This window comes from Colobus angolensis, unplaced genomic scaffold (genome assembly GCF_000951035.1).
Source record: "Colobus angolensis palliatus isolate OR3802 unplaced genomic scaffold, Cang.pa_1.0 Scaffold41, whole genome shotgun sequence".
NCBI classification, from domain to species: Eukaryota; Metazoa; Chordata; class Mammalia; order Primates; family Cercopithecidae; genus Colobus; species Colobus angolensis.
Window position 1 is genome coordinate 4,928,444 of NW_012117488.1, and position 14,792 is coordinate 4,943,235.

Consider the following 14,792-nt stretch of genomic DNA (forward strand, 5'->3'; position numbering starts at 1 on the left):
TTGGTGAATCTGACAATTATGTGTCTTGGGGTTGCTCTTCTCGAGGAGTATCTTTGTGGCATTCTCTGTATTTCCTGAATTTGAATGTTGGCCTGCCTTGCTATGTTGGGGAATTTCTCCTGGATAATATCCTGAGCAGTATTTTCCCACTTGGTTCCATTCTCCCTGTCACTTTCAGGTACACCAATCAAACGTAGATTTGGTCTCTTCATATAGTCCCATATTTCTTGGGGGCTTTATTCATTTCTTTTTACTCTTTTTTCTCTAAACTTCTTTATTCACTTTATTTCATTAATTTGGTCTTCAATCACTGATAATCTTTCTTCCACTTGATTGAATCAGCTAATGAAGCTTGTGCATGCATCACGTAGTTCTTGTGCCATGGTTTTCAGCTCCATCAGGTCATTTAAGGTCTTCTCTACACTGTTTATTCTAGTTAGTCATTTATCTAATCGTTTTTCAAGGTTTTTAGCTTTCTTGTGATGGTTTCGGACATCCTCCTTTAGCTCGGAGAAGTTTGTTATTACTGACCTTCTGAAGCCTGCTTCTGTCAGCTTGTCAAAGTCATTCTCCATCCAGTTTTGTTCTGTTGTTGGTGAGGAGCTGCGATCCTTTGGAGGGGAAGAGGTCCTCTGGGTTTTAGAATTTTCAGCCTTTCTGCTCTGTTTTCTCCCCCTCTTTGTGGTTATTATCTACTTTTGGTCTTTGATGCTGTTGACCTACTGATGGAGTTTTGGTGTGATGTCCTTTTTGTTGATGTTGATGCTATTCCTTTCTGTTTGTTAGTTTTCCTTCTAAGAGTTAGGTCCCTCAGCTGCAGGTCTGCTGGAGTTTGCTAGAGGTCCACTCCAGACCCTGTTTGCCTGGGTATCACCAGTGGAGGCTGTAGAACAGCAAATATTGCAGAACAGCAAATATTGCTGCCTGATCCTTCTTCTGGAAGCTTCATCCCAGAGGGTCACCTGCCTGTATGAGGTGTCAGTCATCCCCTACTGGTAGATGTCTCCCAGTTAGGCTACATGGGGGTCAGTGACCTACTTGAGAAGGCAGTCTGTCTGTTCTCAGAGCTCAAACACCATGGTGGGAGAACCACTGCTCTCTTCAGAGCTGTCAGACAGGGACATTTAAATCTGCAGAAGTTTCTGCTGACTTTTGTACAGCTATGCCCTGCCCATGAGAGGTAGTGTCTACAGAGGCAGCAGGCCTTGCAGAGCTGCAGTGGGCTCTGCCCAGTTTGAGCTTCCCCAGCTGCTTTGTTTACCTACTCAAGCCTCATCAATGGTGGACACTCCTCTCCCTGCCAGGCTGCTGCCTCACAGGTCGATTTCAGACCTCTGTGCTAGCAGTGAGCAAGGCTCCATGGGAATGGGACCCACTGAGCCAGGTGTGGGATAGAATCTCCTGGTGTGCTGTTTGCTAAAACCATTGGATAAGTGCAGTATGTTGGGGGGTGGTTGTCCCGATTTTCCAAGTACAGTCTGTCACTGCTTCTCTTGGCTAGGAAAGGGAAATCCCACAACCCCTTGCACTTCCTGGGTGAGGCAATGCCCACCCTGCTTTGGCTTGCCCTTCGTGGGCTGCACCCACTATCCAACCAGTTCCAGTGAGATGAACCAGGTACTTCAGTTGGAAATGCAGAAGTCACTGCCTTCTGCATTGATCACACTGGGAGCTGCAGACCGGAGCTCTTCCTATTCGGCCATCTTGGAACAGAATAGGTCTTGGTCTTTTATTGTGCTTGTCTCCCTGGGCTGTGGCCTTCACAAATGCTTTTCTGCTTTTTTTTTTTTTTTTTTTTTAACTTTTACTTTAGGTTCAGGGATACATGTACAGGTTTGTTATATAGGTAAATTGTGTGCCACAGGGTCTTGGTGTACAGATTATTTCATTGCCCAGGTAATAAATCTAGTACCATAGTACCAGTTAGGTAGTTTTCTGATCCTCACCATCCTCCCTCCCTCAAACCTTAAGTATGCCCCAGTGTCTGTTGTTCCCTTCTTAGTGTCCAGTTTTATCCCCCTCTTTGATCAGATAGGAATGTTAGAGGGCTCCAGAGCTGAGTGTCTTGCTCTGCCACAAGGAAGGCTAGGGGAGATTGGAGTTGGGTATTTCTCTTCTCCCAAGTTAGTTAGGCTCTTGTAAAACCTAAGTTAGTCAGACTCCGGTAAAACAGTTTCCCTTGAGGACAGGCTTTTGCTAAGAACAGGACACTTTGTGTGTATTTCAAAATCGTTACTCTCTCATGTTGAACGTCTGAGGGGATTTTTCTCTAATCCTCATTCTGAAAACTTCATGGGGTTCTTGGAAGAAAAACTCAGGGAAGTGTGGAGGTCTCTCTAAGGCCTCTGAGAGTTTTTAACTCTCAGCCTCATTCACGCTTAGCCTCTGGCACGTCTTCTTTTACAGTTTGCGTTCCTACTGGTATTAGCTTCACTGACAGATTTCTGCTCCTGGGTTTCTGCTCCTTGTAAGCTGTGATTCTGTATTTTTCTGTCTCTCCAATATTTTGTAGCAGGTTGCAGTGTGACTCCAACTTTCTGATGAATCTAAGAAGCATTCTTATTTTTCAGTTCAGCCTTTTTTTTCTTGTTGTGAGGACAGGAGTGACAACTTCAAAGCTCTGTATATATCAGACTAGCGCTTTGATTTTTAGTAAATTGATCTTATATCTGGGAATTTTTCATAATTCTCTCATTTTAGTTATTTGTTGATTTTATTGGATTTCCATCTCACCTGTAAGTAATTACAATTTTATATCTTTCTTTTGAATTATTGTATCTTCTATTTTTTTATTGCATAGGAATCTTCCCTTATTAACTTCTAAAGCTCTATAAATTATTCAGTATAGTGATCATACATTAAGAATAAGTTAACTATCTCCTGACTCTGAGGTTTTCATAATCAATAATTTTTTTTTATTATTTACTGATGCTTAAGTGATTTGTTTTCCTGGGACTTTAGAAGTCTCACCCTCTGATGTATAATTTGTCATCTCTACTTGAAAATTTAATGCCGTTTTTATTTGTTTTTAAAAGGTGAGGTTTTGATTTTAAGATTAAAATATCAGGTTAATAATTTTCATATGTTTCATTTTGACTGAAGAATGATGGTTGAATTATACTTTCCTGCATGTATTGAGATAATTATATAACTAAACAAAAACTGTTAATATAGTAAATTACTTTAATTTTCTAGTATTAAATCACATTTGGATTCCTGAGATGATTTAATTTGGTCATGATATATTATTATTTTTCATATTTTTTTCTGGATTTGGTTTGCTAATGATTTATAATTTTTTTCTTGACTCTTCCAGATATATATAGTGTCTTCGTTTCAGATATTTAAAGAGTTTCAATACTCTTCTTGTCTGTAAACAAAGGATTTTCTACCAATGTGTTCTTCTCTCTCTTTCTCTCTAAGAAAACTCACCCCATTGCTATATTAATAGCTCAATTTACCTTTTATTAGATAGTTTATACATTCTATTAATAGTTAACTGTCTGAAACTTTATGTGTTGATTCTCAACAATGTTATTAAGGGGTTAGTTTTCATTATATGAAGTCCTCATAATACCATGTGCACATGATACTTTGTGGTTTTTTTAATGTAATGAAGTCAAATTTGGAATTTTTTTGAGGTTATGAAAAATTCATTAAGTTATTTAAAAATATTTATTGAATATCTACTATGTGTCAATTATTATTCTAAATGTTGAGGACACAGTAATAGGAAAAAGAAAAAATCCCTGTCTCAATCAAACTTCTTGGTAATAGTCTTAGGAGCTAATGATGGCATCAGCATAGAAATAACTTTACTGTGATGTTCCACGATTCATACAGAAAATGATTTTTGCTATAGTCATCTCAGGCCTAGGGCCAAAATCACTTTTAATCAGTGACAAAAAACAAATATACCACTTATAATCAATGATAAAAAATCAAATTCGACTTCCTTACTACTACTGCTAGTCCTTTTCAATTATAGCTTGTATAAACATGAAGTATTCATTTGTAATAAAAAATGTGATACAAATAAATCTATAAAATTATTTGCTACTATGTATATATAAATATTTTTAAAATGGCTTGGATACATTTTGATGTCAGTATACCAAATGAATCTGTAGCACACTCTAAAAATGTTTCTTAAAATGCTTACAAGTACAAATATACACCTTTTCATATTAAAAATTAATGAATGGATTATTCAAAGACAGGAAATGACATACTCATTTTGATTAACATTTAACAACTCAAGTAGTATTAATTAATTAGAAAACTTACAACTTTTTTATATTCACTTTTATATTATAATGAGCTTTATAATAGACAATAAGTATAGTAAATTAAATTCTAAATAAATGTTTACCAAGTATGTATAACATTATAATTTCTAGTTTAAAATATGGATACAATTACAGCTAATCCAAAAATTGCCAAACTGATTGCAGAAATATTGGTACCCAGATCAGGAATGCTGGGTTCCTGTGGAGGAATAAAGTTAGTTGCTTGTGCAATGTTTGAAACCTCTGAGGTGACATTGGGTTCACGGATGGCTTGAATTGCAATATAGAATGTGGTACCATTCTCTATTTTAGAAGGTTCTGGTTTAAATTCAAAATTTTCTACTGAGCCAGCCTCCTTAGGTATCAGACCAGAAGTATTTATTAAAGCAGCTTTATCAAAATTTTCTTGGAGGTCCAGGACATGTTTGCTTATTCTTATCATGTAGCTGTCAGCTGGAAAACAAATAGATATTTCAGATATATTAAAATCATTAGGATGCCTTGCTGCCACCACACTGCCTTACATTTAGAAACCTATCAGAAAAGCATATTAGGTTTTAATTATGGAAATCCCATTAGCTTTTGTCTGATTATTCTGTCTTTATTGTAAGGACAAATGTGTGAACAGTTTTTCTTAAAATGTAGAATTCTCTAATCCCAGGAAATTTTAATTCAAAATCATATGGTACTAAAAAGTCAGAATCTAGATTCCTTTTTAGGAAGAGAAATATAAGGAGTTGCATCTACTTTTTATTTTAGAACAAGGAACATAATAGTATTCTAGGATAGTGAAGATATTCAGTACCCTATATCTGTGTCATTTCTTATTAAGTGAAAAGAGAAAGTAATAGGAGTAAGTAAAGGAGAAAGAGAGATGATAAATGGAGTGGGAAACAGGGATAAGGATAACCAGCAGAAGGAGGCAGAGAGACTGGAATGTGTACTAATTAAACACGTGCCAAGCAGAAAGACAAACATTGCAAGTTCTCACTTATTTGTGGGATCTAAAATCAAAACAATTAAACTCACAGACATACAGAGTAGAAGAATGGTTCCTAGAGGCTGGGAAGGGTAGTAGGGGACTGGGCAGGAGAAGGTGGGGATGGTTAATGCGTACAAAAAAATAGTTGGAAAGAATGAATAAGATCTGCTGTTTGATAGCACAACAGAGTGACTATAGTCAATAGTCAATAATAACTTAACCATACATTAAAAAAAAAAAAAAACTAAAGTAGTGTAGTTGGGTTGTTTGTAACATAAAGGATAAATGCTTGAGGGGATGGATACCCCATTCTCCATGATGTGATTATTTCACATTGCATGCCTGGATCAAAATCTCATGTACCCCATAAATATATACACCTACTACGTACCCACAAAAATTAAAAACGTAAAAATATAAAAATAAAAAATAAAAGTATGTATGTGCTAAGGACCTAGACAGACCTTGAGTAGCACCCTAATTTTACTTGCTAGCTGTGTAATAAAAAGAAATGTATTTAAGCTTTCTTTCTTTTTTTTTTTTCTTGTCTTTTTTGAGACAGGGTCTGGCTCTGTCACTAGGCTGGAGTGCAGTGGCGCGATCTCGGCTCCCTGCAACCTCCAGCTCCCTGGTTCAAGCAACTCTTCTGCCTCAGCCTCCTGAGTAGCTGGGATTACAGGCATGCACCACCACGCCCAGCTAATTTTTGTATATATATATATTTTTTCGGTAGAGAAGGGGTTTCACTATGTTGGCCAGGATGGTCTCGATCTCTTGACCTTGTGATCTGCCCACCTCGGCCTCCCAAAGTGCTGGGATTACAGGCGTGAGCCACTGTACCCGGCCTTAAGCTTTCTTATCTCTAGTTTTTTTATCTGTTAAAATAGAGATTCAGTTATTCAAATCATTCAACAAATATTTATTAAGTGCCTACTATTCTAGTGGTAAGAATTATAGATGATAATGCATGACGCATGTTTACTACAATTTAATAAATGATAAATTAATAAATGTTTGAAATGTTGGCTGTTATTTTATCAAGAACGGAAAAGAAGATGCCAACATAAATATTTCTTTCTACACTGCTTTTCAATATCTACCATTCATGTAAAAATGTATTCTCACATTCTGAAATGTGATGAAAAATAAAACACCAGGTGTTCTTTTTTGAAGTAAGGACTATGTTTTTAATTTTTCCATTAAGTATTGAAGGTATTTCAAGTGTGTGGTGAATAACTTTTAGTGTATTTTTAAAAAGAATTCAGGTCCTCTGCTTAATATTTAGTTTCCTCTTAAATAGGTCTTATCAATCCATTCTATTATTCTTCACAAAAACCCTGTGTTCCACTTAGGTAGGTTCTCTCTCTCTCTCTCTCTCTCTCTCTCTCCCCCTCCCTCCCTCCCTCCCTCTCTCCCTCTCCCTCTCTCTCTCTCTCTCTCTTCTCTCCACCTATCTATTCCTTATTTTGATTGGAATATTCCATTGTGAAATTTTGCTTTCTTGACCTTGCTCATATAATTTTGTTCTTTCTCTCTCCAAAAGGGTTGTGCCTCCTTCTCCGTATGTATGCAAATTGTATTCATTCCTTGAGGTCCAACCAAGCCCAACTGCATGAAGTTCCATCCAAGTATTTCATTCACCCTGATGACTCTCTTCATGAACTTCTGTTTCATGGAATGGAGTTTTTCAGATACTTTAGTAGAGGTTCAACTTTTCATTCTGATTAGATCATATTATTTTTTGGGGTAAAGACTGTGTTTTGTACACTTCGTATCACTCAGGGTACCTGGTTCTGTGTTGACATGTATTTGATCTCCTTAATTACTTGACCAACAATACAGTTGTTGACACCCAACATGATAAAATTAGAAAATCATAAAATATTAGAATTATATCTACTTGTTTTAGTAATTTTAGGTGATCTAATCTAATTTGTATATTTGACAGGTGTGGAAATTGTGTCCCAGGTAATTTAAGTGCTTCATTTGGATTTACATAGATGTTCATTTATTCTTTAAGAAACTGCTACTACCTTACTTTTGGAATATCTACAGGTAACATTTAACAGGTACCACAACCTCTTCCTATTCTTCCTAAGGAAAGACAAGATTAGATGCCACCTATTTTAGGCATTTGTGCTTATACATTACTGCTACTTTTAGTTCTTATAATCAGCATGTGGGATATTTATTATTAACCCAATCTTGAACTGAAAGTTTGGTTTTACTGAATTCACTATAGAACTAAATATTTGGTTAAGAAATTTCGTTTGTGGCTTTTTCAGTGGCAATGGTATTTTTCACTTTTTTTTTGATTCTGCCATCTGTTTAAGGGTCATACCATGAGAAAACAAGGTATTTCAAAAGCTGTCATAAGATTTTCAACACTGAAATACAAAAGCTCTCTTTGTGCATATTCTATGTTTCCTCTGACTTTAGAATGATTTTCTTCTTGTATAATAATGATAAGAAATGCAGCTTTGAAAATGCTATATAGTGAGTGAAGATTAAGAAGCATCTTTTCTTTTGAGCGTGTACAATGAGGGGTTTATTGTAACCCAGGAGAAAGAGTACTGAACACTGGTGTTTTAGCACTAGCAATCTCTGAGGCATTATGTATATGTATATTGCATATTGCTTTCATTTTCCCAATCTTAAAGGGAAAACAGCAAGACTGGCATTATCCCATAAAAACCTACTAACCTACATAATACTGGAATATGGTAGGCATTCAATAAATACTGATTGAATTCAGTTAAATTTCAAGCAATGATAGAAGTAATTTAAACTTTTTGGAATGAGGGTCATTTATTATTAGGAACTTTGAATAAATGAGATCTTTTGACCTTGAACTTTATTCAAACTCCATGAACAAATCTTTCAAACTAGTGAATTTCTGTGCATATGAACATCTCTCTGTGGACATCTTCACTTCTCTTGGGTAACTACTCTCATTCTTCAATACTCAGGGATAGTCTTCTCTGGGAAGGCTTTATGATATACTCTGATTTTAGCTTCTAACTAGGAGTTTGTGGCCCATTTATGGGTTGCCACATGATTCTCTGTTTATAAAAGCATATGTCTTATTATATGTAATTATATGTTTACTTGTGTGTCTTTTGTACTTAATTGACTGTTGAGAGTATAGATCATTTCTTAGGAATCTAATAGGGTGAAAGCTCAACAGAAGGTTGATAAATGAATGAAACTGTGCAAGTACACAAATACTTAAAATTTGGGGGAAGATAATGCAACAGAAAGCTGTTAGCTGTCCTCTTAAAGTAATTTCTAAGCTGCTTCAATTTCTGACAGACAGTTTGGCATAATAGAATCTGACATGACTGGGTTAGAATTGTAAATTACTAAATATAGAAAGAACTTGGTCCAATTAACTCTTACAGCTTTAGTTTTCACATCTGAAAATAAAAAATGGCCTTTGGTAGACAGTTCATGAATGTTATTTATGAATGGAACATTAGAAAATTCTCAGCAAATGAAAGTCAATGGGATTTCTTTTAGTATATTTTAAAATGTAATGTCAAACTTACCTCTTCCTTTATCGAGGACCTTGCCAGGGGCAGTCCATGAAAGTTGAATACGATCTCCTTGAAACTTAGCATCCAGGTCTACAATTTTACCAGGTGGGAACACCTGAGAATGATTACCATTAGGAGGCACTACTGATATAGTAAAGGACCCTCCAGAGGCGAGTCTGCTGAAGTCGTCTATTTGAGCTTCTGCCACATCTTCTTTGACTTCAGGTTTGGGTGGGTTCGGTATAATTTTTCCTACCAAGAAAAAATTTTGTAATATTTCATATTTTCATGTCTACTCTTTTTTTGTTTTTGTTTTTTGAAATGGAGTCTCCCCATCACCCAGGCTGGCTGAAGTGCAGTGGTGCGATCTCGGCTTACTGCAACCCTCGCCTCCTGGGTTCAAGCAATTTTCCTGCCTCAGCCTCCTGAGTAGCAGGTACTACAGGTGTCCGCCACCACACCTGGCTAATTTTTGTATTTTTAGTAGAGACAGGGTTTCACCATGTAGGCCAGGCTGGTCTGAAACTCCTGACCTCAGGTGATCCACCCTCATCTGCCTCCCAAAGTGCTGGAATTACAGGTGTGAGCCATCGTGCCCAGTCGCCATGTCTATTCATAGTGCATGCTGATCTTGCAGCTGTAGAGGATTGATATTGATTGATAGCAGACTTTGAAAAAATAACAGCTTTTGTTGAGAAAAAGTTTGTTTATTGATATTTTAAAATTGATGAGGAAACATTATGCTATGTTAAAACTATCTTTCAACCTATCTGTCTCTACTACTTGACTGCAAATTCTTTGAGGAATAGGATTATGTTTTGTCTTTGTAGCTCTAGCACCTAGCACAGTGCTTGCAACATAGTAGATGCTCAGTAATTTTTTTTCAATGTAAATGAAATGAACTCAGGGGGATGTGAACCAAATATGTGGAAACATAGGTCTTTGCTAGGTCTACTAATAACAATATGGCTTTGAAACATACAGATGATTACAACGTTATATACTTGGGCTTTCTGTAGTACATTATATTTTCAATATTTTGAAAATTTTTCAATTTGAAAAATTTGAAAAACAAATATTTTCAATATTTTGTTTGCTGTGTGCAATTTATCTAAACAGCTGGCACATTTCTATTTTAGTGCTACTTACCATTTTCAGCATAGCCCGGTATATACAGAGCTTTATTCTGTTGTTGACTTAGCCTAGCTGTGTTTTTTCTTGCCTGGGCATGCACTTTTAAACTGTATCTACCATTTCCATGGTAATCTGTAAAATACCTTGAGTAGATGCCATCATTCTTGACAGTATCAGCACCTTGATAATGAAATGTAAAAATTAGTCATCCAATAAAGTAAAAATGACAGTCATATCTGTTTATGAACACTGGTAATGTTAGTAATTTGGGAGACAGTATGTAGCACAGTGTTTTAAGTACATGAATTCTGGAATCAGACTATTTTGGTTGAAAGCTTGGGCCACTTGCTAACTCTGTGTTTTTGGAAAAGTCTAATTTATGGTAGGCATTCAATTAATATTAGCTGTTACTATTATTTCATAAAAAATACTTATCAAAATAAGAAAACGCAACTGGAGAAAGCATATATGAGACACTGACATTAATGAAAATAGAGAAAAATTGTGCTCTTAAGTTCCATGGAAAAAGTAAAATTGTTTATAAATTTTAAAAATGGCATATGTGCTATGTCTACCAGTTGTCAAGATGACTGAGAAAAAAGTGTTTAAAACATTAGGATTAAAATTCATTTACTTAAAAATGTGATTCATTAGAAAATACAGGAAATATTGACTTCTAGGTCATAGAACTGTAGGAGGATTTTAAGTTTAGAGGAAGTTCATGCAGATTCTTATTACCTGCGCCATTGTCCCAGAGCTCCAATGTTACTTGATGTCCGTCTTCATTTTCTATAATGGCTGTTACATTGATTCCCAGAACAGGCAGAAACCCTTGACTGACTCGTGCATAAACAATCATTGGGCTAGGGTAATGAGCTGTATTTTGACTTATGTGAGCAGTTGCAATTACTGGGAGTGTGGTAGGGCTTCTTGCTCGAGTGGTCATTGTCACAGTTAGCAATTGAGATTTGGTATGATTATTTTGAAGGCTGTAAGTCCAAGTGCCTGTCTGAAATATTAAAAAATATATATATCTGAGAGCTTTGGTAATATTTTCCTAATTTTTGTTTGGAATACAAAATTATTTACAAATTTAAGCATAATAATAATCATGATTTTTAATATTGAATTTCACAAACAGTATGAATATGAATCCCTAATTATTCCATTTGATTTCTTTATTACAGATGATCTCATCATTTTAATTGGCAATGTATAAGATGTTATTTATGTTATTTTCATCTTTTAAAAATAGAAATTGATTAAGAAAGCTTAGAGAACATAAAATAATAGACCTACCTCTGCAGTACCTGGTATTCGAAGACGGACAGACCGAATATTTAGTTTATCTTCTTGGAAATCTGAGGTAGTATATTTTTTTCCTTTTGGATCTTGAAGAATTATTTCTGGCTTTTGTATTGTCCATGTGACAACAAAGAAAGTATCATTTCCAACTGTACTATCCACAGGCACTGTACCATTTATCCATTTCTTCCCTGGGATATTCAAGGTTTTACTTTCCAACTGTTGGATAAATAAAAACAATAAACATATGAAATCCATTTGTTATCATAGTTAATGAAATTTCTGAGTTTAGTCAGAGTAACTTTAAATTTGTTTTTAAGATTTCAATTAGAATAAGAATTATTTTAAATAATTTTCCAAATAAAGAGAATAGAAAAATTCAAGAGAAAAAATGGCTTTAAGTGTTACGGAAAATCAAATTCAGTAAGGATGTTTTTCTTCTGCATATCTGAACTATTTTTGGGCAAAATAATTGTTAGAGAAATAGGAGTTAATAATTAGGATAATATAAATTTATTACAACTGTGAGAAAGAAAATAATTTTTTTTTATTACACTGACCTGAAGAGCCTGCTGAGAGATGTTGCCACTTCTAGATGAAATTCTGCTGAAAGCATCAATAAGGCCATTTATGTCCTTATGGGCATAAAAGCGATGTCCTCCTAAAATTGAATTTTAAGTGGAAAAGTCGTATTTGTTATTTCGCTCTCATCAATACACTTTAAAATCTATTTTAAAATTTTGTTTTAAACTTACAAAAGATGAACTTCCCAGCACTTTGTGAACTTTCAGTATATCAGTATCCCTTATCTAATCCTACAATATTAACTAAAACCTTGCTCAAAATAAGAAAGATAAGTAAGATTAAAAGAAACTTTAAAGAATGGGCCAAATTGTATTGTCTTTACATCAATCAGTCATCAAATGTAAGTGCCCGCCACATTGGTAAAACTGGTGTAAGCACTAAATAATGTTATAAAAATGAAATTTAAGATAGTTCTTCTGAACCGGCTGTTTATTTTCTAGTTGAGTCTAAGGCACGCCAAAACAATTAGACAATTACAGTCTACAATAAAGTAAAAATTAAGTGAAGGAAATAAATAATGTAGAAATTAATGAAGAGAGAGATTACTTAGGTGTAAGGAGTTAGGAAAGAATAGATTGCAGAGGGCAAGAATTAACACAAGTGACTGCCACAAATACAACAATCAATATATATTTATTGAATTGATAAATGGCAGAAAGATAAGCTGGAAGGTTATTGAAGTATCCCAGTCAAGGAATTGTAAGGGCTGGATTATAATGGCAGTGGTAGAAGGATTGTATAGAAAGGTGAAATACAGAACTGTTCCAAACTAAGATTTAACAAGATTTGGTGAAGCAGGAATAGGGTAGTGTGATGGAAGAGCTCTGAATTGATAATCAGGACTCTATGGCCTTTGGCAAATCATTTGCACTCTCTAGGTTTCCATTTCCTCATCTATAAAAGAGGATTGGCAAAATCCCTACTGTGTGATTGAGTAGTATTTTGGAATTAAGCAATAATTTTTGACTTCCAGTTGAGTAACCATAGAGAAATAAGTTTCTGTTTAGTAGCATTGGCAGAAAATGAGTGGGGAATGAAGACAGCAAATGTTAAATAACATCAGAAAAAAACTGGTGTATGAAGTGGAAGAAAAGGAAAAGAACTTAAGCTGAAGGATGAAGAAGGGACAAAGATTAATTTTTGGGATACGAAATTTTTGAGCAGATTTATAGAGAAAGAGCCCCTGGAATGGGAGAGACTAGAAATTTATTTTTTTATTCAAACTATATTCCAAAAGTTTACTTGTCATATTTGACAGGGTCTCCAGTTCTTTGTCAGCAGACGGCCCCAGAGCAATGGTGTGGATGATTGCACCACTTTGTTTCACCTCTTCAAAGCATAAGCTCATTTGATTATCTTCCCCATCTGTTAGTAATATGATTTCAGAACCCGAAGTACTCTGATTACTCTGGGAAATTGCCTGATAATAAAAAGCCAGGTTATTAATTGTAGAATGTCATATCTATCTATCTATCTATCTACTTATCTATTTTTTTTGAGATGGAGTTTCGCTCTTGTTACCCATGCTGGAGTGTAATGGTGCAGTCTCGGCTCACTGTAACCTCCACCTCCCGGCTTCAAGTGATTCTCCTGCCTCAGCCTCCCAAGTAGCTGGGATTACAGGCGCCCACCATCATGCCTGGCTAATTTTTATATTTTTGTAGATATGGGGTTTCACCATGTTGGCCAGGCTGGCCTCGAACTCCTGACCTTAGGTGATCTCCTGACCTCGGCCTCCCAAAGTGCTGGGTTTACAGGCATGAGCCACTGTGCCTGGCCCATATCTTAATATATTTAAAATAAGAATAAACCTGTTCTTCTAGTCCTTGCATCAGAGTAAGCAAAAGGAAACTCGGCGAAGTCATTTCAGTCTGAGTTGGCATATGGAAATGAGTGTAATTTATAGTGGTCTTGTAAGTTTTCAAAGCTAGAATGTCAATACTTCTTCTAATCCTCTCAAATATACTCTTGCTACCAAAGAGAGGAAAAATAAGCACTTAGAGCAATGCCTGACACACAGTAAGTATTCACTGAATATTAGCTATTATTGTTGTCAGTATTACCTAAGAGGTAGGTGGGGTGGAGGCAAGTGACTCAGGCAGTTCTAAAAGACTGCAGACTGGATATTATTTGGAAAGTCATGACCAAAGGTGGGTGTGCAAATTTAAACAGTGTAATATGTGCTTTAAAAACACATTTTATTTGATCACTTCTGAAGAATCTCAGGATTCCCTGGACAAAAAAACTTTGACCTACCACAAAGAAGAAAGTTCCTAATTTTGTCAATTATTACAAATGTATTTTTTTAATTTTCATCTTTTCCTAAGTCCTACCAAGAGATTTGGTGTTAGATACCTTGAGAGTAAATTCCAGCTCTGCCATTTCCTAAATAGAATAGCTAGTGTTTAGTTTTTCTCAAGACTTTATATTAAAGTATATACATGTATATTATATAGTACATACATGTATGTAAGGGTTATATACATTTATAACAGAGTTTTATACATAGATTAGTGTAATGATTAAGTTTATGGACTTTGGGGTCAGAAAGACTAGGTTTTGAATCTTATATCTGCCAATTTTTGACTATATGATACCGAGAAAGATTTAATTACTGTGCACTTCAGTTTTCTTATCTGCAAAACAGGCATACTAATATTACTCAACTTACAGAGTAATGGTAAGGGTAAAATAAGACCATGCATTTAAAGTGCTTAGCATAGGCAATAACGTATAATATGATCAGTAAATATTAGCTATTATACTATTATTGTTAGAATTTTGTAAGTAAAATGCTTATGTATTGATTGGTTTTATTATATAAGTAATTAAGAGCTGTTTATAGCTCTGAATGTGATTTGACACCATCTATTCAGTGATAGACTTTGTGGTCAAGGTATCATAAGATATATATCAAGGCCGGGCACAGTGGCTCATCCCTGTAATCCCAGCACTTTGGGA

The 14,792-nt window shown here is 35.3% G+C and overlaps 1 protein-coding gene and 1 long non-coding RNA gene across 2 annotated transcripts in view; one reads left to right on the forward strand and one right to left on the reverse strand.

The window, feature by feature from the left end:
- Nucleotides 1-3,874: 3,874 nt before the first annotated feature.
- The window catches only part of LOC105521777 (epithelial chloride channel protein-like), a 23,172-nt gene continuing 12,254 nt past the window's right edge, over nt 3,875-14,792 (reverse strand). The window contains exons 8-14 of the mRNA XM_011956087.1: nt 13,074-13,251; nt 11,807-11,907; nt 11,241-11,465; nt 10,680-10,950; nt 9,957-10,121; nt 8,820-9,059; nt 3,875-4,742 (exon numbers count right to left, since the gene is read on the reverse strand). Of these exons, the coding sequence (XP_011811477.1) occupies nt 4,402-4,742; nt 8,820-9,059; nt 9,957-10,121; nt 10,680-10,950; nt 11,241-11,465; nt 11,807-11,907; nt 13,074-13,251 (1,521 nt within the window). The 3' untranslated portion in view covers nt 3,875-4,401. The remainder of the gene's footprint in view (nt 4,743-8,819; nt 9,060-9,956; nt 10,122-10,679; nt 10,951-11,240; nt 11,466-11,806; nt 11,908-13,073; nt 13,252-14,792) is intronic.
- LOC105521776 overlaps nt 8,836-14,792 on the forward strand; it is a 75,309-nt gene continuing 69,352 nt past the window's right edge. Inside the window, exons 1-2 of the long non-coding RNA XR_001003325.1 lie at nt 8,836-8,977; nt 11,197-11,307. This is a non-coding gene — a long non-coding RNA (uncharacterized LOC105521776). The remainder of the gene's footprint in view (nt 8,978-11,196; nt 11,308-14,792) is intronic.